The 23,591-nt window shown below is 45.8% G+C and overlaps 1 protein-coding gene across 15 annotated transcripts in view; it reads left to right on the forward strand.

The window, feature by feature from the left end:
• The window catches only part of AFF3 (ALF transcription elongation factor 3), a 632,195-nt gene that overhangs the window by 583,136 nt on the left and 25,468 nt on the right, over positions 1–23,591 (forward strand). For all 15 annotated transcript variants that reach the window (XM_086327945.1, XM_086327946.1, XM_086327947.1 and 12 more), the window contains 3 exons: positions 4,734–4,858; positions 10,520–10,721; positions 12,776–12,897. In XM_086327945.1, the coding sequence (XP_086184071.1) occupies positions 4,734–4,858; positions 10,520–10,721; positions 12,776–12,897 (449 nt within the window). The remainder of the gene's footprint in view (positions 1–4,733; positions 4,859–10,519; positions 10,722–12,775; positions 12,898–23,591) is intronic.

Here is a 23,591-nt window from a genome sequence, read left to right on the forward strand (position 1 = left end):
GAGCTAGAAGCTGGACCAGTGAGGAAAACTAAACACAGGTGAACCCCATTCTTTGCTGGAAGAGGTGGGGTCATTCATTGACTTAAGAAGTCAGCTGCCTCATGAGTTGAGTAAGGCTGTGACTAGGGAGCCACAGGTTGGTGCTCCCCATGGTATTGAGCAGAAGGACTTTGTGGTAGAGACGAGCTGGGAACAGGGCCCCAAGCAGGAGGGACTTTTGAGTAATCAGAGGATTCACTGCCAAAGCTAGGAAGCCAGCTGAACAGAGAGGGATTGAACAGAGTGAGGCAGGCAGGGACTTAAGTGCAGGGAGAGCTGGACGAGGGTCTAGAAGTAGACCCAAACACTTGGCCATTCAGATGTTTTTGAAGAATTTTTGAGCACAAGAATCACTTAATCATAATTTAAAACCAGTTCTGAGAATCTTTACCCCCTCCTGTTACTACATCTTCAAAAGTGACTAGGACCACAGCGAAAAACTCAGTGGGTAACAAACCAAAGATTATAGTCATAATGGATGGCCCTAATTTGGGACAAAATCATTCACAACTGTTAACTCATGTGTATGTCCCCACAAGGGATGCTAAATCATTTATAAAATCCTTACAACTTTTGAGGCAAATATTCTTGTCATGCCCCTTTTACAGATGAGGAAACTGAGGCTTACAGAGCCTAAAGTGACTTGCCCTAGGGTCATATAGGTGAGAAAGGACAGAGCTGGGAATGAAGTCAGTTCTCTGGCTGTAGGGTCTCCCAATAATAAACCAGCTGGAGATTTGTGTAGTACTTTTGCCTCACGGCCCCCGCTCAGAAGACTCCATGCTCAGAATTTAATGCCTGTGGTTTGCATCTTGGAATTCTCCCTTTTATCTTTGAATCCGTCTTTTGCAAGAGAAGGTGATGGGACAACAGAACATGCCTGGTCCCACCCCTACCCATTTCCCCAGGATGGGTTCTGCCTGCCCTGTGGCCCCTTTGCATTCCTGGCGGGAGCAGCCTCCCCTTTCTGCAGCCCCATCCAGGGACCAAGGCACAGGCATAGTGAGGGTTGGGGTCAGGATCAGCACCTCCCTGCCCTCAATCCAGGTACTGAGGGGTCCCCCAGGAGAGACTGCCAGTTGGCCTTGGGGAAGGGGTGGTGCCTGGCTGCACTTCCTCACCCCGCGACCCACAGCTGGCAGGTGGCGGAGACCATTTGCTGGGCTGCATGGGCGCACCCAATCTCAGCTTGGCACTCCTGGCATTCGGGAGAGTCAGCGCGTGCCAAGCATCCCCATGCTTCCAGGAGCACAATGTAAAGCAGCAAATAAACACACTTCTCTGACAGGTTAAGAGACCAGTTTCAAGACAGGAAAATGTTCCTGACTTTAGTACTTTATAATGTTACCCTTTTACCGCTTTTTTTTTTTTTTGAGGTATAATTGACATAACATTATATTATTTTCAGTTATACAATATAATGATTCAATATTGGTTTACATGTGTTGCAAAATGATGACCACAATCAGTCCAGCTATCATCCATCACTATACTTAGTTACAAATTTCTTTTTCTCCTGGTGAGAACTTTCAAGATCTCCTGCTGCTGCTGCTAAGTCGCTTCAGTCGTGTCCGACTCTGTGCGACCCCATAGACGGCGGCCCACCAGGCTCCCCCGTCCCTGGGATTCTCCAGGCAAGAACACTGGAGTGGGTTGCCATTTCCTTCTCCAATGCATGAAAGGGAAAAGTGAAAGTGAAGTCACTCAGTCGTGTCCGACTCTTCGAGACCCCATGGTCTGCATCCTACCAGGCTCCTCCATCCATGGGATTTTCCAGGCAAGAGTACTGGAGTGGAGCTACTTTCAAATGTGTGCCACGGTATTATGAGCCATACTCACCAGGCTGCTTATTAGTATTGCACTACATCCACATGACTTACTCATTTTATAACTGGAGACTTGTACTTTTTTATTTGCTTCGCCCCTTCATTTTGTACCCCCCTCTCCACCCCAGAGTGGTTTGGTTTTGGTTTTCAGATTCCACATTTAAGTGAGATCCTAAGGTCTTTGTCATCTTTGTCATCACAAAGAATCGGACAAGACTGAGTGACTAACACACACACACCCCACTCATTTCACTTAGCACAGTGCCCTCCAGGTCATTCTGTGTTGTTGCAAATGGCAAGACTCCTTTCTTCCATTGTATACATACATATGCCGCAATGTCCTTATCTATCCATAGCCATTTACGCTGTTTCCTTGTCTTGGCTTTTGTAAATAACGCTGCAGTGAAGGTGGGGGTCTTTTGAAATCAGTCTTTCAGTTTTCTTTGGATAAATACCCAGAAGTGAGATTTTTTCTCCGCATCCTCACACATGTATTATTTCTAGTCTTTTTGATGACAGCCATTCTGAGAGGGGTGAGGTGGTATCTCATTGTGGTTTTGATTTGCATTTCCATGATGATTAGTGATGCTGAGCATCTTTTCGTGTGCCTGTTGACCATCTGTACATCTTCTTTAGAAAAAATATTTAATCAAATCCTCCGCCTGTTTTTCAATCAGATTTTTTTTGTGTTTCTTTGTTGTTGAATTGCAAGTGTTCTTTATGTGTTTTGAATATTAACCCCTTCTTGGATATATTATTTGAAAATATTTTCTTACATTCAGTAGATTGCCGTTTCATTTTATTGATGGTTTCCTTTGCTGTGCAGGCTTCCCTGGTGGCTCAGCTGGTAAAGAATCTGCCTGCAGTGCCGAAGACTTGGATTTGATCCCTGGGTTGAGAATATTCCCTGGAGAAGGGAATGGCTACCCACTCCAGTATTCTGGCCTGGAGAATTCCATGGACTTTATAGTCCATGGGGTCACAAAGAGTCAGATGCAACTAAGCGACTTTCACTTTGCTTTGCAGAAGCTTTTTCATTTAACATAGTCCCACTTGTTTATTTTTGCTTTTGTTGCTTTTGCTTTTGAAAATCATCATCAAGACTGACATCAAGCATCTTCTCCAGCTTTTTGAACATGGGGCGTAGCCTTTTCATTTTGCGCTGAACCCCACAAATCATGCAGTCAGCCCTGACCTCCTAGGTGACCTCAATCAGGTGACCTTCCCTTCTGTGTACTTCAGTTTCTTCATTTGTAAACTGGTGACATCTTTACAGGGATGTTGTTGGGTTTAAATGATATAATTTAGTAATACAGGTTAGCTCGCTACACACCTGCCCCTCTTTTCCTTCTGTTTTCCTCTGCATATCCTGCCCTCCTCATTACTTGTCAGATGCATTTATCCATCAATCTCCCAGGTGATTAATTGATTAATGAGTAAGTCAATCAGTCATCTGGAGATTGATGGATAAATGGACAGGCTGATATAAAGAAAGAGAGAGAGGTGTTTCAGAGATACAAATTGATAAACATATAGAGATTGGAAATACATAGAGCTATACAGGCATATGTCAATAGAGATGTGCAAAAACAGAGACATGTATAATTCATAATCTATATTTAAGTAATTTTACTATCCGTGGACTTTTTAACTTATGAAGCGTCATTTACACTAAGCCTGACACTCAGCTCCCCTCATGAAATCTACCGGAACATAGGTCAACATGCATAGAGAAGGGAAGAACATGTGCACAGTGCTCGTTACTCATCGTCCGGGCTGTGAAGCCCCCAGTTGCGGGTGTGGGAGGTGGGACATCGCAGACCTGGCTGCCCAGGGTGCAGAGTCTAGCCCTGCCAGAGCCCTGGGGGCCCAAACTAGGGGGTTCAGAGCTTTGGCTCGGATCATCCATGGGGCACAGTTTCAGCGTGAGCATCTGTGGTCCCTCCTCCAGAGGCTGACATCCCAGCCAGAAAGAGAAGGTCAGAGTCTTTCTATCTTTAGTACCAGTGCCCGTCTCCTGGAAACACTGCTGAGAATCCTGAATGTCTGCTGTGTTGCTGCGATCTCAGCAACAATAGAAGTTGGTTGAGTGCATGTGCATTACCCCTGCGTGTGTGCTGTGCTAAGCTGCTTCAGTCGCATCTGACTCTTTGTGACCCTATGGACTGTAGCCCACCAGGCTCCTCTGTCCATGGGATTCTCCAGGCAAGAAGACTGGAGTGGGTTGCCAGGCCCTCCTCCAGGGGACCTCCCCAGGCCGGGGATTGAACCTGAGTATCCTGTGTCTCCCGCATTGGTCGGTGGGTTCTTTACCACTAGTGCCACCGGGGAGTCCTGCGTCACACCTATTATGCGTCTAAAGTTAAATACAATCGTGGAAACAATCCAGTCAAACTGCTGTTTTATAAAAAGATCCTTCAAGGCCGTGAATTTCAGAAGAAAAGCCTGAGCTTGTCACTGCTCCTACAGCATTAAGCGCAGGACAGGTCGCTTGCTATACTTTGTTTGGGTACGAAGAAATGCCAGAGAAAGGGATGCTGAAGCTCCAGTGAGACTCCAGCGCAGGTCTTCTTTGGAGGGTAGAATCCAGCCCGTTGGTTGAGCGGTTTTCATCCATCACAATATTCCCTCCTGCAGTTTGATCCCGGTGTCACACTTTTTCCTCTCAGTAAGCTGTCAGTAGTCAAAACGACAGATTTCGTCCTTATTCGAGGAGGAGCTGACGGGGAACCAAGGCCGGGGCCGAGAGTGCTGCCATCGTGTTGGTGCTCAGGAGCTTGTCCAAAGAAGCCCCGAGCTGGTGGGATGGGAGCTCACCTCTTTCCCTCGAAGTCCGAAGCTGATTGGTCTTTGCTTCTTTCCATACAGTGTGACAACGAAGACGATTACAGGGAGATCAAGAAGGCCCCGGGAGAGAGGGAGAGCACCTCACGACTGAGCGCCTCTGCCAACAGTACTTTGTCCGCAAATCATTGCAGCATGAACATCAACAGGTACGTGCGCTCCTGCAAAGGCAAGGGTTGGTGGAGGCATGCCTGGGTCTGAGAGGCATGTGTTTGCAGGGGGAGAGTCAGATTTTTTTTAATGATTTCTCTGCTCTGGGTGTCCAGACCAGGGTTCTTGGACTCCTTAATCAATAGAAATTGATAAGAGGCCAGAGGAGAAATTCAGCCAAGGCTTCCTTGGGGCTCAGGCTGCAGCTTGAAGGAGTGAGGAAAAAGTAACAGTTTCCCTTGCTCGCTCTCTGATGGGGGCAAGCGTATTCCTTAAATGTGAGGAGGGAAGTTGTGGGTCCAGGGGTCACGCCGGAGGTGGACTTAGGTGGTCTGCCCACCCGCTTTGTTGGTCTTGTGTGCACGGCGCGTGCACAGGACCTGCTTTTGCTCCCGGTTCCTCAAAATTGGCAGTTGGGTTTTTGGTCTTTTTGTACCTTGTGGTTCATAATTTGCTCCAACTGCACGTGCTCACTGTTGCTTTTAGTCCCTTATGCTGTGCTTAGTTACTTAGTCATGTCCAACTCTTTGCGACCCCATGGACTGTAGCCCACCAAGATCTCTGTCCATGGGGATTCTCCAGGCAAGAATACTAAAATGTGTTGCCACGCCCTCCTCCAGGGGATCTTCCCAACCCAGGGATCGAACCCTGGTTCTGCACTGCAGGCAGATTCTTTACCGTCTGAGCCACCAGGGAAGCCCTCAGTCCTTTAGGATTGCTTTGTATTTTGTTGCTATAGGACACATGTGTCCAGGTGCAAGCACTGAAGCAGAGGATCCCAGGGTCCCAGCCTGTCTCTTGCAGACCTGCTTCCCTTGGTGTGGGCTTCCCTGGTAGCTCAGCTGGTAAAGAATCCTCCTGCCATGCAGGAGACCCTGGTTCAATTCCTGGGTTGGGAAGATCCCCTGGAGAAGGGATAGTTAATACCCACTCCAGTATTCTTGAGCTTCCCTAGTGACTCAGACAGTATAGAATCCTCCTGCAATGAGGGAGACCTGGGTTTGATCCCTGAACTGGGAAGATCCCTTGGAGGAGGGCATGGAAACCTGCTCCAGTACTCTTTCCTGGAGAATCCCATGGACAGAGGAGCCTGGCGGGCTACAGTCCATGGGGTCTCGGTCGGACACGCCTGAGTGGCTAAGCACACACACAAGCTGCACCAGCACGCCTGGGTGTGTGCTGCTTGTTGCAGTTCCAGGGGCACCAGCCGTGCTTCTTTGTAACAAAAGGCCAGTTACCAGCTGTAGAACATTCTATCCTTTCAAAAACACACCCTCCACTCTGAAAATTTAAAAACTGAATTCTGCCTGTGTGCCAAGTCACTTCAGCAGTGTCCGACTCTGTGTGACCCCATAGACTGTAGTCCACCAGGCTCCTCTGTCCATGGAATTTTCTAGGCAAGAATACTGGAGTGAATTGTATGCCCTCCTTCAGGGGGATCTTCCCAACTCAGGGATCGAACCCACGTCTCTTATGTCTCCTGAATTGGTGGGCAGGTTCTTTACCACTAGCGCCACCGGGGAGACCCAAAAAACTGAATTAAGAGTCATGAGAACACTAAGCTTATCACGCAGATGTAATAAGCAGACTCTTCATACAACACACCTAAAGATCCTGGCTATGCGCTGAATTTGTGGTGACAGACAAGATCGGGGTCTCCAAGGTGAAACAGCCCCTCCTCAAAGGGGTTCCAGAGGGACCTGCATGGCGCTGACTCCCCTCCATGACAAACAGCTTCCTGGCAAAGCAAGGCCCCGGATATTTATTACAAGCGAGGAGCTCATCATCAGTCATAGAAGCTCTTTCCATTTAGAAACAGCACAGCTCAGAAACCACTTTCCCTCTGCTCAGACACTCTTCACTCTCCCCGACTGTGTACATAGAATTTTTAAGGGGAGATTAATGTTTCAGTGCAACACATAAAAATGTAAACTGAAAGGTTAGGAGAAGATGTAGAGCAGTACTAAAACCCAGAGAGGAAATTAGAGAGCCCAGGCACCCGCGCGCAGGCGGCTGCAGTGTTAGAATCACCTTGGGGAAGGACTAGGGCTCTGGAAGGTCTGAGTGAGGAGGAGCAGCAACGAGAAGCTGGCCAAGCCCACAGTCCTCTGTGCCCAGCAGACAGTGTCCCAAAACACTGCGCACATATGGAAGGAGAAAATGTGGCTCCAAAGTGTCTTTTAAATGTGTGATTGAGTTACACATGTGCTTCTTTGTTGATGCCTTAAATAACCTGTCTGCTGGCTCTAGTAACTGCTGTAATTGCTCGTAGTGATGAGTCTAAGTCATATCTGAAGATGCCTGCAACAACCGATATGACATGCAAATATCTGTGGTTTCCATCGGTGACACAGTCACAGGTTTTGCTAGCAGTACTCCTGCTAACCACTCGTCTGGATTCCTGCCTTCGTTCATCATTAAAGGAAATGTTCCGTTTCAGTGAGAGGTTAATGAAAATGAAGATGTCATTTCTTTTCCATGCAAGTTCAGGGACCCCAGGATAAAAGCAGAGGTCCTCAATCTCCGGGGTTGAATGCCTGAAGATCTGAGATGGAATTGATGTAATAATATTAGAAATAAAGTGCACAGTTACATGTAATACACTTGAATCATCCCAAAACCATCCCTGCTCCTGGTCCTGGCCCGTGAAAAAATGGTCTTCCCTGAAACTGGTCCGATGCCAAAAAGATTAGGGACTCCTGCTCCAGACCCTTTGCTTGGCAGAGCCTGCTGGCTCTGATAGTTTCACTTACATTAAGTAGGGACTCAATGCCGCGATGAAAGAGCTTTGAATTTTTCTAGGAAAAGTGGTCTGTGTGTTTCTGAAATTGCAATTACCTCTGTCAAGCTGTACCAGTGTAATAAGACAATTCTATATATATGGTAATCGCATGTCCCAAAGACATGATCCCAACAATGTTTCAAAATTACTTTGGTCAACTTCAATAGATAAACTTATGATGAAGAAGAAAAGATTGTGTGTGCTTGACAATATTTAATATAATAATTTCCTTTCCTACAAGTGTTTAAAATCATGTAATAATGTAGGAATTTCCCTGGCAGTCCAGTGGTTAAGACTTCACTTTCCCAATGCAGGGGGTGTGGGTTCATTCCTGGTCAGGGAGCTAAGATCCCACATGCTTTGTGGCAGGAAGAAAAAAAAAAAACATTAAACAGAAGCAATACTGTAATGAGTTCAATAAAGACTTTTAAAATGGTCCACATCAAAAAGTCTTTAAAAAAAAAAAAATCATGTAGTATATGGCTTAAAACTCAATGTTCAAGAAACTAAGAGCATGGCATCCGGTCCCATCACTTCATGGCAAATAGATGGTTTAACAATGGAAACAGTGACAGATTTTATTTCCTGGGCTCCAAAATCACTGCAGATGGTGACTGCAGCCATGAAATTAAAAGACACTTGCTCCTTGGAAGAAAAGTTATAACCAACCTAGATAGCAGAGAAATTACTTTGCCAACAAAGGTCCATATAGTGAAAGCTGTGGTTTTTTCAGTAGTCATATATAGATGTGAGAGTTGGACCATAAAGAAAGCTGAGCACCAAAAAATTGATGCTTCTGAACTATGGTGTTGGAAAAGACTCTTGAGAGTCCCCTGGACTGCAAGGACATCAAACCAGTCAATCCTAAAGGAAATCAGTCCTGAATATTCATTGGAAGGACTGATGCTGAAGCTGAAGCTCCAATACTTTGGTCACCTGATGTAAAGAACTGACTCACTGGAAAAGACCCTGATGCTGGGAAAGATTGAAGGCAGGAGGACAAGGGGACAACAGAGAATGATATGGTTGGATGACATCAATGACTCAATGGACATGAGTTTGAGCAAGCTCTGGGAGCTGGTGATGGACAGGGAAGCCTGGCTTGCTGCAGTCCATGCGTTGCAAATAGTCTGACACTACTGAGCGACTGGACTGAACTGAGTGCATGCGTGCTAAGTCAATTCAGCCGGGTCCAACTCTTTGCAACCCTATGGACTGTAGCCCAGCAGTCACCTCTGTCCATGGAAATCTCCAGGCAGTAATACTGGAGTGGGCTGCCATTTTATCCTCCAGGGGATCTTCCCGACCTAGGGATCAAACCTGCGTCTCTTATGTCTCCAGCATTGGCAAGTGGATTCTTTACCACTACAGCACCACCTGAGTACTGTATGTAAAATAATAGAGACTTAGAAATAGGGTTTCTTTACTCATGTGTCGAGAAACCATTACATTCAGACAGTTAACATCCATCTTGAGCTTCAGTGTTTCGTCCTCACTGGCTGAGCTACTTCTGATTCACCCAAGGCAGTTTTCTAGAACACAGCTTCTCACTTCTAAGTTGTTGGGTGCACAGTGCTTTTTAAACCAGAAAGCTGTCATCAGAAATTCTCTCCCTACACAAATGTGTTTGCATAGCATTAAGCATCTTGGTTTCTCATTTGTTCTAGAGGCCTACATTTGTAATTTCTACACTGTGACCACCAACTAAGGATATTGCTTAAAAAATAAAAAGTGACTTTAAGGGCTTGTTTGCAGTGATAGCCAACACATGCAATTAAGAAGTCATAAATGCAGGGATAATGACTAACTCTTTGTCCGATGAATTTACCTTACATTACCTGACTCCACCAGGTGACTTCTAGAACCATCCCAAGTTAGCAATGATTGAGTTCATTTTGGGCTAATGTGTCTTCCTACTCTTTGTTTCAAAGTGAAGTAATAGAGAGAGCCCTATCTGCATTACATACATTGTAAAGACCCAGATATAAGTGACTCCCTTCTGTGATGGTCCACTGGGATGTATATTCAGGCATAGACAATAGTTTTGAAGGTAAAATAAGGAAGTAGAAATCAGAAAATGTCATTTCTAAAGACTGTTTCAGTTCTTTGTATTCATCAATGCCTGGTTGCCTAACAATTGGAAGGTGGCTTCATGCTTAATTATTCTGCGATTGTGTTATTCTCCGTGTGATAATTAGGGAGAAGACAATGGCAACCCACTCCAGTACTCTTGCCTGGAAAATCCCACAGTGGAGGAGCCTGGTAGGCTGCAGTCCATGGGGTTGCTAAGAGTCAGACATGACTGAGCGACTTCACTTTCACTTTTCACTTTCATGCATTGAAGAAGGAAATGGCAACCCACTCCAGCGTTCTTGCCTGGAGAATCCCAGGGACGAGGAAGCCTGGTGGGCATCCGTCTCTGGGGTCGCACAGTCAGACACGACTGAAGCGACTTAGCAGCAGCAGCAGCAGCAGCAGCAGGTGTTAACAAAAGTCCTTTTGGAAGTAGAGATCTCATGTATCATTTAATTGAGTTTCCCATTACCTGCTGCTTGCACTTGTTAGGAAAACAGTAAGTGGTTTGCTGTGTATTTTGAGATCCTTGGATGAAAAACTTGGGAAGTGAGAGTATTATTCTTAGTCGTTTAGCTCCAGAATTACTCTTAATTCTTGGAGAATAAGTAAAGAAACAATGAACAAAATGTGTTTGTTGTTTGTTACGGCCCTAATGCCATAAAATTATTTCCTGGCAGAAGAATTCCCAGTAAACGTCTTCCTACCAGCAGGTTTTAAATGGGAGGTTTGGGTCATATATAAAACATTTTCCTTCCCCTGTGCTGAGTGTGTGACATTCCATTACTGTGACTTCCTTTCTCAGCTTGGCAATACCAATAAATAAAAATGAAAAAGTGCTCCGGTCGCCCATCTCACCCCTCTCCGACGCATCTAAACACAAATTCTCCGGCGAGGACTTGACTTCCTCCAGCAGATCCAACAGCAACGGTCTGTTCACCTCCACCTCCTCCAGCAAAAAGCATAAGGCAGAGAGCCAGCTGCAGAGCCACGCCGCGGACCTCACGGTAGGTTGCTGCCTCCTGTCCCAGTTGAAACAGAAATGAAACCCAGCACAGCCCTTACTCTGCCTGTAACCCAGCTTGGTCTAAACTCCAGCTCAAGGCCCCACAAGGCAGCCCTGAACGCTGCTCTGGGAAGACCCAGCAAGAGCTGCCCTTTGCCTCTCGCATAGGCTGTCGCAGAAGAAAAAGAGGCGGTATTTTAAGGCTCTTCTGCTTAGGAACCTCTTTGGAGGACCTCATTTTCCATTCTGAAAAGAAACAGCCCTAACGTCACTCTCCCAGGACAAAGTAAATTGGGAGTCTAGGGCCAACCAGTCTTTACATTTGATATCTTTCTTGCCCTCGGGCAGAGTCAAGCCTGGGATTGGAGCTCAAGCCCAAGGCTGCAGGGCTCCCTGCCGCCCAAGGTTGCCAAGGTGGTGTCCAGTGTGAGACTGTCGCCACCACTCCTCTTCTAGTGACCTTATCAAGGGTGATTCCAACACCCTGCGTTCCCCGTGGGCCCAAATGGACCCGGCTCCACCCCTAGGGACACTCACACTGCATGTGAGTTCCTCTTTACGGACACTCTCTAAGAGTGGGCATCCCTGAACTGTGCATCCTCCAAGTACTTTATTTAATTTCAAACTCTCCCCACTGTGCTTCTCAAAACCAGCAGGGCTTTGTGAGGCAGGGAGAAATGAGACTTGGCATTAGGACTCTGCAAACAAACAGGGGAGGCAGCATTTCATGCTTTCTCCGGTGACTCAAAGAGGAAAAAAAAATTGTTAAGGTCCAGCAAGAGCCTCAGTCTTACTGAACCATCAGGAAACTAAGCCTCTTAGGCACCCTCATTTGAGAGCAGTTCTCTTGAGTTCTAGGATACAAGAATCTGAGAAGATCATATTAGGAAAATCGGAAATAAAAAAGCAAGCAATTCAAATTTTAAACCAAACACAACTTCTCTTTGCCTCTAGATCCTTCTATCACAAGCAACTATGATGTGCAGAGAATGTTTAACCAATTATAGACTTTATTTCGACCTTCTTTCACTGAACAGGTGTTTATCAAGGAAGTACTTATTGTGTCCCAGGCATTCTGCTAAGCAATAGAGATGCATTGATGATCTAACAGATTCAGTCTCTGCCTGCAGCAAGCTTACAGTCGAGCTGAGGAGAGCTGCTTAGACTAGGGTTCACACACATCCGTAATTTACTCCTCTGCGTGCCAAAAAGGAAATGCCCAGAGTCCTAGAGGCTCTCAAAACAAAGAGGCTTGATCCGCACATAAAATCAGCCCATATTTAAAGAAGCACTGGTATCCACTCCGCTTTAACTACTTCAGAGGAATCCATTTGAATGTCCTAACCAAAGACAGGGTGTTTTATGATCCAAATGATCAGCACACAGTAGGTTCTCTTTAAATATCTGTATCTCCAGGGGGAGAAAAAAAAAGGATGTTTAAATTTTTCCCCAGATAGTGTTCCCTTTTAAAACACATTTTAAATAATTTCTTGCGATACCACTCGGCTCTTCCTGTTCGTCACAGACACCTGATAAGAACCAGTCAGTCTATGACCTGAACCTCTCGTGAAGGATAAACACAGCTCAGTGGTTCTGAGAGCTCAGGTCCTAGACCAGCACTCTGAAACTTGTGCAGAATGCATGTTCTCAGGCCCTCCCCAGACCTACTGAGACGGAGATGCTGGCGGTGGCACTCAGCTGTCTGTGTGTTAATGGTGACTCTGATGCAGTCAGTTTGGAGAACCGTGGGTCATAGGAGCCTGAGCCCTAAGCCCCGAGCCTGCACGCGCAGTAGCTGTCTGAGCCCTGGCAGGTTCAGGATCTGGATGTGTGAGAGCAAGACTAAGACCTCCCTGGTGATGTTGCCATGCAGATGACATCTGACCACACACGTAAAAGCTTGCAGCCTGAGACCTAAAATGCATGTATTTCTCTTTCTTAATCGAAACAAAAAACGCTATCACGCCTAACCTAGAACCCAAGCAATTCTAACGGGTGACTCCTTCAGCCAGAGGGCCAGTTTCTCAAAGGCGGCTGTGTGTGTTTGTTGCCTAGAAAGCGGCTCACAACAATTCCGAAAACATTCTCCACAAGTCACGGCCACAGACAGAGCCCTGGTCTCCAGGCTCCAATGGCCACCGGGACTGCAAGAGGCAGAAACTCATCTTCGATGATATGTAAGTGTGGAGTCTTGTTGATATGGGGAAGGCCAGATAAGTGGGAACGGGGAGATGGTTTATATGTGTCTACATATTAGACACATATAAGCCATAGTGTGGCCATTTCTGGCATGTGACCCGGTCAGTTAAATGTCACCCTCTCAAAGGACATTGCTGAGTGCACCCCCTGAGCCCTTGGCGGGGAGTGGTTTGAATGAATGGAACAGCCAGTGCTATCACGGTTGTACCCAGGATGCCAGAAATCTAAGGCAAACGGCATCAAGGAGTCTTATATTTCCGAGCACCTGCATTTGGGGTTGTATGCTACCAGAAAGAGGCATTTCTGTCTTTGTAAACTGTAACAGGCAAAGAAAAATGGTGATTTACTCCTGAAAGCTTTCTGTTCTCTAAACTGCTATAGTCTTTATAAAAGTGTAAATAATTCTTATACAGGAAAAAATATCCTGTCATCCATCCCCCCATCATAGTGCCAAAACCCAAGTATTTCATTCCCAGCATCAACTTAAGAGGAGGAGAAACAAAAGAAGAACATGAATAAATATAGCATCCTGGAATGCTCGGGAGATGCCGAAAATGACACATGAGAAATGATAAAATGATACTGAAAAGTATTTAGGCTCTTAGGGAAAAAAATATGTGTCAAGGACAAGCCTCGAGAGCAGGAGATATGGTTTCAAGAGTTTGGCTTGAATCCCATTTTCAACTTCAGCTGTTCAGCAAGCATACAGTTGTGTATCTGTGGGAGGCACGCCCTTAAATCCCCAGCGGGGACCAGCAGACACCAGTGAGAGACCCCCCTGCCCTCTGACTGCTGACTGTCCAGCTGAGGGGACAGACTGGAAACCACGCACCCCACCCACAGTCAAAAACCAAAATGCTGCTAAACGTCTCGGAGTCCCTGCTTCCTAATCAGAAAAAGTGAGTCATGACACTGGTCTCCTGGCGGGTCCCCTGAGACCCAGCAAGATGGCCTCTTCTCAGAGCGACCACCTGGAGAGGTGAAAGCTGTCTCTTCCACCCTCATCTTCCTCCCAGCCTTCTCTCCCATCCTGTCTTTACCAAGAGTGTAGACAAGGTCTGTTTCTTCATGTCTGGGAAACAGGAATACTAAGTTGTCTTCCTCAGGCCATGCGTGGACCTCATTAAGCTAACGAGGAGACAGACTTCGGGGATTGAGAGGCAAATCCAGATTCTTTGTTCCTTCATTGAACACAGTCCCAGATGACTGAGTTTAGTAAAGTGTAAGGGTGGCCCAGGGGAACGTGTGTTTTTCTCCTCTTCCTGTGATCACACTGCACTCAACCCCACACACATTCTCCCCTGACCCTCTCCAGCTCCCCTTTCCCTCATCTCACTGCCCTGGGCAGCCAAAGAAGTGGTAATTAATCCCCAGGGTGAGGGGTGTGTAATGGGAGTGCAATCCAATCCAACAGTCAACTCCATATATAATTAGTGTTTGGGGGTGTAAATTGTTCAAAGGGAGCTTTAACCGTTAATAAAAAAAAAAGGCAGTTGGAATTGTGTTTAATGACAATATGGAAATTTACATTTGGAAGATGTAGGTATCTTTTGATTTTCATCTTATAATAGATGTTTTTTTTTAATTTAATTTTATTTTTAAACTTTACATAATTGTATTAGTTTTGCCAAATATCAAAATGAATCCACCACAGGTAATTAAGGATGCTGTCCCTAATATTAAGAAACAAATTGAAGATAAAGTAGTTACTATACAGATGGGTCAGCCTCTGTATCCTTCAGCTTGAAACTCAGTTCCTTGAGGAATGAAAAACAATTATACTTGTCTTATAGGTCAAGTCTTTATAAGAATGGAAATGTGGCTCTGTACATCATTCAAACCAAGCTTGCTTAGGCTTTGGGTCCCAAACCTCCCCTATTCATCTCAAGAAGCTTGCTGAGGAGGAGGGATAGATTGGGAATTTGGGGTTAGGAGAGGCAAACTAGTGTATATAGGATGGATACACAGCAAGATCTTTCTGTATAGCATAGGGAAGTATATTCTCTATCCTGGGATAAACCATAGTGGAAAGGAGTATAAAGAAGAATATACGTATGTGCGTAACTGAGTCACTTTGCTGTGCAGCAGAAATTAACATTGGAAATCAGCCATAGTCAATGAAAAATAAATTAAAAAAAAGAATAGTGCAGATATTATGAAAGATCTGGTGATAGGGAACAAAAAGGAAGAAGAGGAAGACTAAGCCTTTGTCATAGTCTAACAAAGTGAGCATACACACACATTCCACAGTAAGGCACCCGGAGCATCAAACATATCAAGGGCGTGGTGTTTAAACACACACATATGGGAAATTAACATGTAAGGCATTTTCTAATGCATAGACCAGAAAACTTAAGTCTAAAACAGCAACAGCTAAATGGTCCTACTTGGACCTGCAGCTCCTTGGACTGTTTACAAGAGGAAATGTCTCTCAATCTGCTGGGACGGCGGCTAATGTAATTTTGTCCCTATCTGTATCAAACCAAGAGGCTGTTATCATGCATTCTTCCCATTAGCAAACTGTGATTTTTCTGGCTGACAGCTACAATCAAACTGTTTCTCCTTTTATGGATATAGATAGAATTTTTGAAAAGCCCTCTTACATACCCATCATATGGAGAGAGAGACATCTTCCAATTGCCATGTGTCCCAACTGATTTGAAATCCGTGACAGTAAAAGAAACACGCGGCTCCAACAGCCACTCAGCCACTGAACTGAGAAAATCATGGGGAAATTCTTCAAGCTTGAAAAGCAACAGCAGGCACTGTCTCTTCCTCAGAACAATAAAAATATGGGTCTTAAGAGATCACTGGGCTAGGAAGTCACCTAAAAGTGTGTAAAGTGTTCAGCTGGTGTGTGCTGAGGTCCCAGGGCGGGAGTGGGGGTATATGCTTCATTCATTCAGTTATTAATTCAGGGAAGATGGCGGTACGTGGGCAGCCTCTCTAGGAAACTCCTCTGCGATCACAATTTTCAGCCTCCTGCTTTCTCTCCGCTCTGCACTAGCTTCAAGGACCATGACCTGGCTCCTGTCACTTTCCTGACTTCTCCTCACTGGAGGTGTCAACAGGCAGTGACATGAACAAAGAGAGACCACCAGAAGGAAAGAAAGAACTAGAGAATTAGCACCAAAATGATTTCGAGTTGATAGAAATCCAGTTATTGCATTCCCAAAAGTAACAGTTGCCATCCTGTCATTTCACTTTCAGAGCTGCATCCTGTAGCTTTAAAAAAAAATAGTAAACTCATCCTTTTATATTATAAATACTCGTTAATGGTTGAATAAACACGCCTTTCAGACAACAGGCAGAATTCAGCAGGGACTCCAGTAACAACTGTTGAATGACCCTAAATGGAATAACATTCTGGGGGAGCGGGGTTGAAAATGCTGGTTGCTCAGTCACGTTCGTCTCTTTGGAACCCCATGGACTGTAGCCCGCCAGGCTTCTCTGTCCATGGAATTCTCCAGGCAAAAATACTGGAGTGAGTTGCCATGCCCTCCTCCAGGGGATCTTCCCAACCCAGAGATCAAACCCAGGTCTTCTGCACTGCAGGCAGATTCTTCAGCATCTGAGCCACTAGGGAAGCCTGTCTGGCGGGGACAGGGGGTAGTGCCTGCATCTTTTTTTTCTTTTTCTTTTTTCCGTGAATGTAAGGAATTACTACAGGCAAGTCAATTTAAATTCATAGGCTTCCAGCCCCTTTTCCGAGGTTACTTACCAATTCAGCAGGTACCAGGTGGTGCCTTCAGAATGCAGATAGAACTGAACAGAATTACTTATTTTAAAAATGTGATCCAGATCAGCCTGTCCTGCAGGCTCAGATGGGAGGCAGTATGACTGCACCTCCTCCTCCCCTGACGTTTAGCTGTGTGCCACTTTCACTCATCAACAGGGTTTTGGTTTTTTTTTTTAAGCTTCTTATTTTGTATTAGGGAATAGCAGATTCACAACCTTGTAATAGCTTCAGGTGAACAGCAAAGGGAGGCAGCCAGCCATAGACCTGTGTCCCTTCTCCCCCAGACTCCCCTCCCATCCAGGCAGCCACATAACGCTGAGCAGAATTCCCTGTGCTGTAATCCTTGCTGGTTATCCATTTTAAATATGATGGGGCTTCTCCAATGGCTCAGTGGGTAAAGAATCTACCTGCAATGCAGAAGACACATGAGATGAGGGTTTGGTCCCTGGGTCGGGAAGATCCCCTGGAGAAGGAAATGGCAACCCACTCCAGTATCCTTGCCTGGAGAATCCCATGGACAGAGGAGCCTGCTGGGCTACAGTTCATGTGGTTGCAGAGTCAGACGTGAGCGTGCGTGCTAAGTCTCTTCAGTCATGTCCAACTCTTTGCGGCCCTATCCTTCAGTCGTGTCCAACTATTTGCGACACTGGTATGATTACCAAACTTTTGTTTCAAAAATCTGTTAGGAATTTATGTCCATGAGTGACAGCACTTCATTCAACCCAAAGCCTAGAAACTGATCTTATCAGTGCAAAGCCATGAGCTATGAATCGCTTGGTGTCATCAGTGACAGGAGAGTTCTTGGCGGGGGAAAATCTAGGGAACAGCTGTGTCATGAAGGCCTCGGTGCAGACATCTGAGCACAGCTGATGGTGAAGCGCTTGGCCTCCATTCCCCCGTGCCATATTGCTGTGCCGGGGAGCCAGAGAACCCCGAGTGCCAATCTGCCTGCCGCTTCCAGAAGGATGTGCCGACTCTTGCCCACATTTCACAAGGACGATCGTCACGTTCAGCCAAGCCTCCGAACGCCCCATCTGTCCCCGTGGCGTCAATTACAGGAGCCCAGCTACTGAAACCTCCAGACGCCAAGAAAAGACTCCCTCGCCATGTGATGCTGAAGCCGCGACCTGTGCCATGTGGCTGGCAGGTCAGGAAGACGAAGCTGGCGCTTGTGATGTAATGATACTCAGCATTCTTACAGCTGAAAGGATTTTAATTTTATAGGTGATGGAAGACTCCTGTAAGTGAAAGGTCAGGTGATTTATTCAAAGGACCCCAACTGAAATCCTTACCTAGGTGATATTAGATCAAGGCAAGGCACTCCCGTGGTGGGCTGGCCGTGACCATTCCCCTCCCGAAGGGCCCCCCTGCTTCCCGTTGCTTCAAAGCTGGACCCCACCCTTCCTGATAATACCATTCCTGTGCCTTTCTTTCTTCATATGGAATTTTTTCCCTTATGAAATCCCTCTCAGCCAAGGTTTTTTTTGTTTGTTTGTTTGTTTTTAGTCCAAACAGAGAGAAAGAAGGAACAAAAGAATTTGGCCAGAGGTTGGGAGGGCAAGAATGGCGGACAAGGCCTTTCAGATCATTCTGATTGAAATCTGAGCCCTCTGATCCTTTGAAGGGCTTTGTAAGATGATTTTGTCTTACCTGTGACACCTGGAGAAGAACAGCAATCAAATTGATGAATTTCCACTTAAACAGAAAGCTGCTTATGATAGAATGACAAAAACCTGCCACATTTAGCCTGCGTGTCCTGGAAAGCGTGTGTTATTTTCTAAGTGTGGCCGAGAGAGGAGCCTCCTGTGAGAGCCTGTGACCTGTAGGAGACACGATGAGTCATCGTTGGTGTTTCTGAGAAGCCAGGGATTTAGGGGTCCCAGCCAACATCAAGAACATAGAAACAAAAGCTGCATTTGAATCCTTATGCTTAAAAGCTAATGTGCTTAGTTGCTCGGTCATGTCCGACTCTTTGCCACCCCATGGATTATAGCCCACCAAGTTCTTCTGTCCATGAAATTCTCCAGGCAAGAATACTGGAGTGGGTTGCCATTCCCTTCTCCAGAGGATCTTCCTGACCCAGGGATCAAACCCATGTCTCCTGCATTGCAGGCAGATTCTTTACTGTCTGAATCACTAGGGAAGCTGTAAGCAGCCTTCTCGCTTCTTTCTGGAAGCGCTCATAAAGCCAATGGCAGCACTGGGGCCCCTGGCTATGAAGTGCCCTCATCCACAGCATTCATTTAGTGCGTGGAAAACAGTTCCTCCACTTCTTACACGTTCTTCTTAGGGAAAAAAGAACCTCACAGCTTGGGCCATGGTAACACCTCCAGGACTTATCAGATGACAGGCTGACAGGCTATCAGATGATGAATTCATTTGGTGTGCAGTTGCCTCGTTGTCTGATTTGGATTCCAACTTCCTAAGAAAATTATCTCGACTTGTGTGGTGCCAGGGAACCTGTTTGTTCAGACACGTCAGTCTCTCCGTCTCTGCCAGTTTTCACAAAACAGGCTGGCTCTGCCGGGTTGGGGGGGTGGTGGGTAACGGGCGTTTCATGGAGATAGGAGTCCCAGAAAGCTGCCTGCCAGCCTGTCCGTGGGAGAGCATTCGGTTCCATCTCGGTCACGCAGGAGAACAAAGCGTCAGGGTGCTGCGATACTCCCGCCAGCAGAAACGGGAGGGTGGCTCAGACCCACTGCTGCTTAGAACTGAGGTCACGTGTGTGCTGGTGGGGGCGCTGGGGGGAGAGGAGGACCCTGCTCTCTGGATCCAGTGCTCACATTACTTACAAGAGCCAAGAGCTCTTATAACAGAGATGCACGTGGCTCAGCCTAGGTTTTTAGATGCTCCAAGCCCAGGTTCTGAAGAGCCCCGGAGATGCGGTCAGTCACATGCATGATGTTTAACTGTACTTTTCTTAGGCTTTCTCACGGATTAGCATCACATACCATCACCCTGAGAAACAATGTGAAGAATGTTATTATCATAATAAAAAGCCAAACTCTAGGTTTTCCACATTTAAAAAGAAAAAAGACTCAAGGAAAAATCGGTTTGAACACTGAGATAATCAGGTTTCATTTTAGTGCCTCTGCAGTCTTATATTCTGGAGCTGCCACGGTGGTGACGACAGTTTTCTCTTCCTGCTGACTTGAAGGTCACCACCAGAGTGATGCCTTCCTGACAGCACGTGTCCATGGCGTTGCCGGGCAATCTGGGTGACGTCCCATCATCCAATTGCCTTTATAATGATCTGACCTGGAACCAACACTCTAGAAATCACCTGAGAGGGAAAAAAAGGGCCAACCAGCAGGCAGTCTTCAGTGACTCAGTGCAGTGAGATGCAAAGATGAGAATTCTCACGTGTTCCTGAATAGGCCCTGACAGTACGTTTCTTCAGCATCTCAGGTTAATGTTGTCGCTCCTGTGATACAGTCAGAAAATAGGTGTGTTACTTATTCACATACACTATTGTGAGAGTCTGTGACTCAGCCTCCATCTCAGGTTTAAAGAATACATTTACACACTACAGATAAAAACAGCACTGATGGCCGTATCCATATGGGGAATTCGAGGTCACTGCCACCCTGGGGATAACTTAAAAGGCTAGTGAAAACGAAGATGCCTTGGCTTATTGCCAGAATTCTTTCATGAAAACAAAATGCGTTTGAAAAAAATGATGATCTGTCAGTGACAAGGTCTACAAAAAAGAGGGCAAGAGAAAAATGACCAAACTCCTCTACTCGAATGTGGGACAGATAATGATGCAGAGAATATCAGGTTGCCATGGAGATGTTCTCTGGCTTGTTGGCTTCGAGGCTGCACCCCATCAGAAGCCAACACACTCTCTCTCTTCTAAACTCGAAATGTGAATGCACGGGGGACTCATTTCTCTTCTACCATGTACCTACAACAAGGTGGGAAAGATCAAAGAGGTCTACGGCAGAGCCCACACTGAAAATATTCCAGCTGCCAACTTGCACACACGCAATGACTGCAGCCCGGGACAGCTCAGAAGGTAATTAAATGCCTGGAAGCGAAGTGTGAACAAGAAGTGGTATCTGAGATCAGGAGAGACATAGCCGAGCATGAACCAAAATTACCAAGAAGGCCTTTTGTGGTTGTTCAGTCACTAAGTCATGTCCAACTCTTTGTGACCCCATGGACTGCAGCACGCCAGGCTTCCCTGTCCTTCACCATCTCCCAGAGTGTGCTCACACTCATGTCCGTTGAGTCAGTCATGCCATCCAACCATCTCATCCTCTGTTGCTGCCTTCTCCTCCTGCCTTCAATCTTTCCCAGCAAAAAGGCCTTAGGGCCTGAGAATTTGAGAGACAAGCAACATCTGGCTCACTGTAAGCATTTAGTGAAGGAGCAGAGAGGAGGGTGTTCTAGGGAGGAGAGAAGGGCTTCTAAAACAGTGCTGAAACGTTGACCAGCCAGTGAGGACACCACTCACTGTGGCTGAGGGACTTGGTGAGTAAGTAATGCAGTGAAGAGGGTTAGGCAAGATTACTAAGGACCAGAACTGAGATTCCATTTCAGAGGCTCTGGAGTTTGATTTTAGATCTGTGAGTAGGGTGGTGATATATAATGAAAGCCATGTTTTACAAACATTGCTCAAGAGTTATAAAGCTCAGGAGAGATGGGACAGGAGTGAAACTCGAGGCCGGGAGAGGTAATGAAAGCCTGGACCTGGGTGGATGTGGTCCTTGAGGAAAGAAGGGGATATTGACAAGGAAGCGTTCATAGCAAGTGATAACAGCAGGGAGGAAGTAGATGGAGATACGGGAGCTCCTTTCCTGAACAGGTAGGCTGCAGGACCCCATCTGAACTCAGGAGTCAGACCTGGCTTCTAGCTAGCGGTAGATCTGGTCTTCTGTTCTGGGGCGTTCCGCAAAAAGACAAAAAATATTGCAGAGGATTTTTAAGATGTGAGCCTATTCTGTGTGGTGCTGTTATGGTGGATATGTGTCATCAAACAGTTTTCAAAACCCATAGAATGTGCCACACCAAGAGTGAATCCAAATGTAAACTACAGACTTAAGGTGATAATGATGTGTTAGTTTAGGTTTTTTTTAAAATCTGACTGTGCCGGCATGTGGGATCTTTTCATGCAGCATGAAAACTCTTGGTCATGGCATGTGGAATCTAGTTCACCAACTAGGAATCAGACCTCGGCCCCCTGCAGTGGGAGCTTTGAGTTGTAGCCACTGGACCATCAAGGAAGTCACTCCGTTTAGGTTTATCAATTGTAACAAATGGGCTGCTCAACTGAGCGGTGTTAGTAGTAAGGGAGGCTGTGCACGTGTACCGACTGGTTTATGGGGACTCTGTATTTTCCACTTCATTTTGCTCTGAGCCTAAAACTGCTCAGAAAACTTGACAGTCTATTAAAAAACAAGAACAAAAATAATGTGAATTGCCAGAGTTGGCATCAAAGACCCAACAGATAGCCAGTACGCGTTCAAAGGTCAATCTGTGGACAAAGAAGAATAAACCACCATGAAAAGCAACCAAAACGTCATTCAAATGGAATAAACATAGAGGAGATAAATTGGAGAAAGAAGAGGTGGTCGAAGCTGGGCCCTCCTTTGAGGGAACCCATAGGCTTCACCCACCCATGCAGATCCGTCAGGATGAAAGGAAGGGCTCAGGCCTGCGTGGCCGGGAAAACATGAAGGGATCATGACCCAGAGACGGGGGTTTCATCATACACATAAGGGGGGCCCTGCAGCCGCGTTCCTGTTTCCTCGTTGGGAAAGTTAAATATTCCCAGCATGTTACCACAAGTGCTGACGATATTTTATGGGGAAGAAGAGACAGAAAACCAAGGTCTTTCTCTTGCTTCTGTGATGTGTGACCCAAGATTAAAGTATTTGCTTTGATCCTGGTTTGTGCCTTTGTTTGATTGATTAAACCTTTCAAATGAGGATCACAGTTTTGGATGGTAATGTCATTGACACGATCTGTGTGATTTTTTTAAGCATTTTGACCCCTTAGAATAAAAGGATGCCCTGGCTACCTAATATTGTAGTATGGAAAAAGACCCATTAGAATCTGAAAGAAGGCAGTTCAAAATAAGTGTGTTAAACAGACTACACAGTGTATGATTATTATCACTACTAACATCTTATCTCTCATTCAGGGCGTGGTGCCTTATGTTGAGTATTCATGAATAGGTCAGGTTTATTGATTACATAAAGACCCATAATACATAAAACGTTTATACTGATGGTACCTAAACTATGTAGATGTTTAAAAATCCACCTGATGAAGTACTTAAAGGTGCTGTCTGATGAGTGGTTTTATGTAACTTGGGGTCATTTCACACTCTCAGATTCGTCTCTGGATGAATTACCTTCATCTTGCAGCAGAGTCGGGTTATTGCTTTAATAATGCCCATGCCTGGGGTTAAATGTTTACCAGCCAGCTAATCAGAACTCAAGAGAATACAAGCCGTATTTGCACTGTGACAAGGTAGACATCACTTTACAATTAGCTTCATTACAACTGGAATGTAATCATTCCGGTATCACCTCTTTTCATTTCTCACTGCAAAGCATTAAAGTAATTATAGAGACACATACAACTTTAGGTACCAGTTATGCAAACAAACAACACCGATTTTCATAAGGCTAGACAAATACACACATCTATGCACATCTTTACAATTATTATATCTTTGCCATCTTTATATCAAAAGTGGATTGTTTTATGTAAATGTCTCAGAGAAGGCAATGGTACCCCACTCCAGTACTCTTGCCTGGAAAATCCCATGGATGGAGGAGCCTGGTAGGCTACAGTCCATGGGGTCGCTAAGAGTCAGACACGACTGAGCGACTTCTCTTTCACTTTTCATTTTCATGCATTGGAAAAGGAAATGGTAACCCACTCCAGTGTTCTTGCCTGGAGAATCCCAGGGACGGGGGA

The sequence above is a fragment of the Bos grunniens genome, chromosome 11 (genome assembly GCF_055505025.1).
Source record: "Bos grunniens cultivar Pamir isolate PY7600 chromosome 11, Bosgru_T2T1.0, whole genome shotgun sequence".
NCBI lineage: Eukaryota > Metazoa > Chordata > Mammalia > Artiodactyla > Bovidae > Bos > Bos grunniens.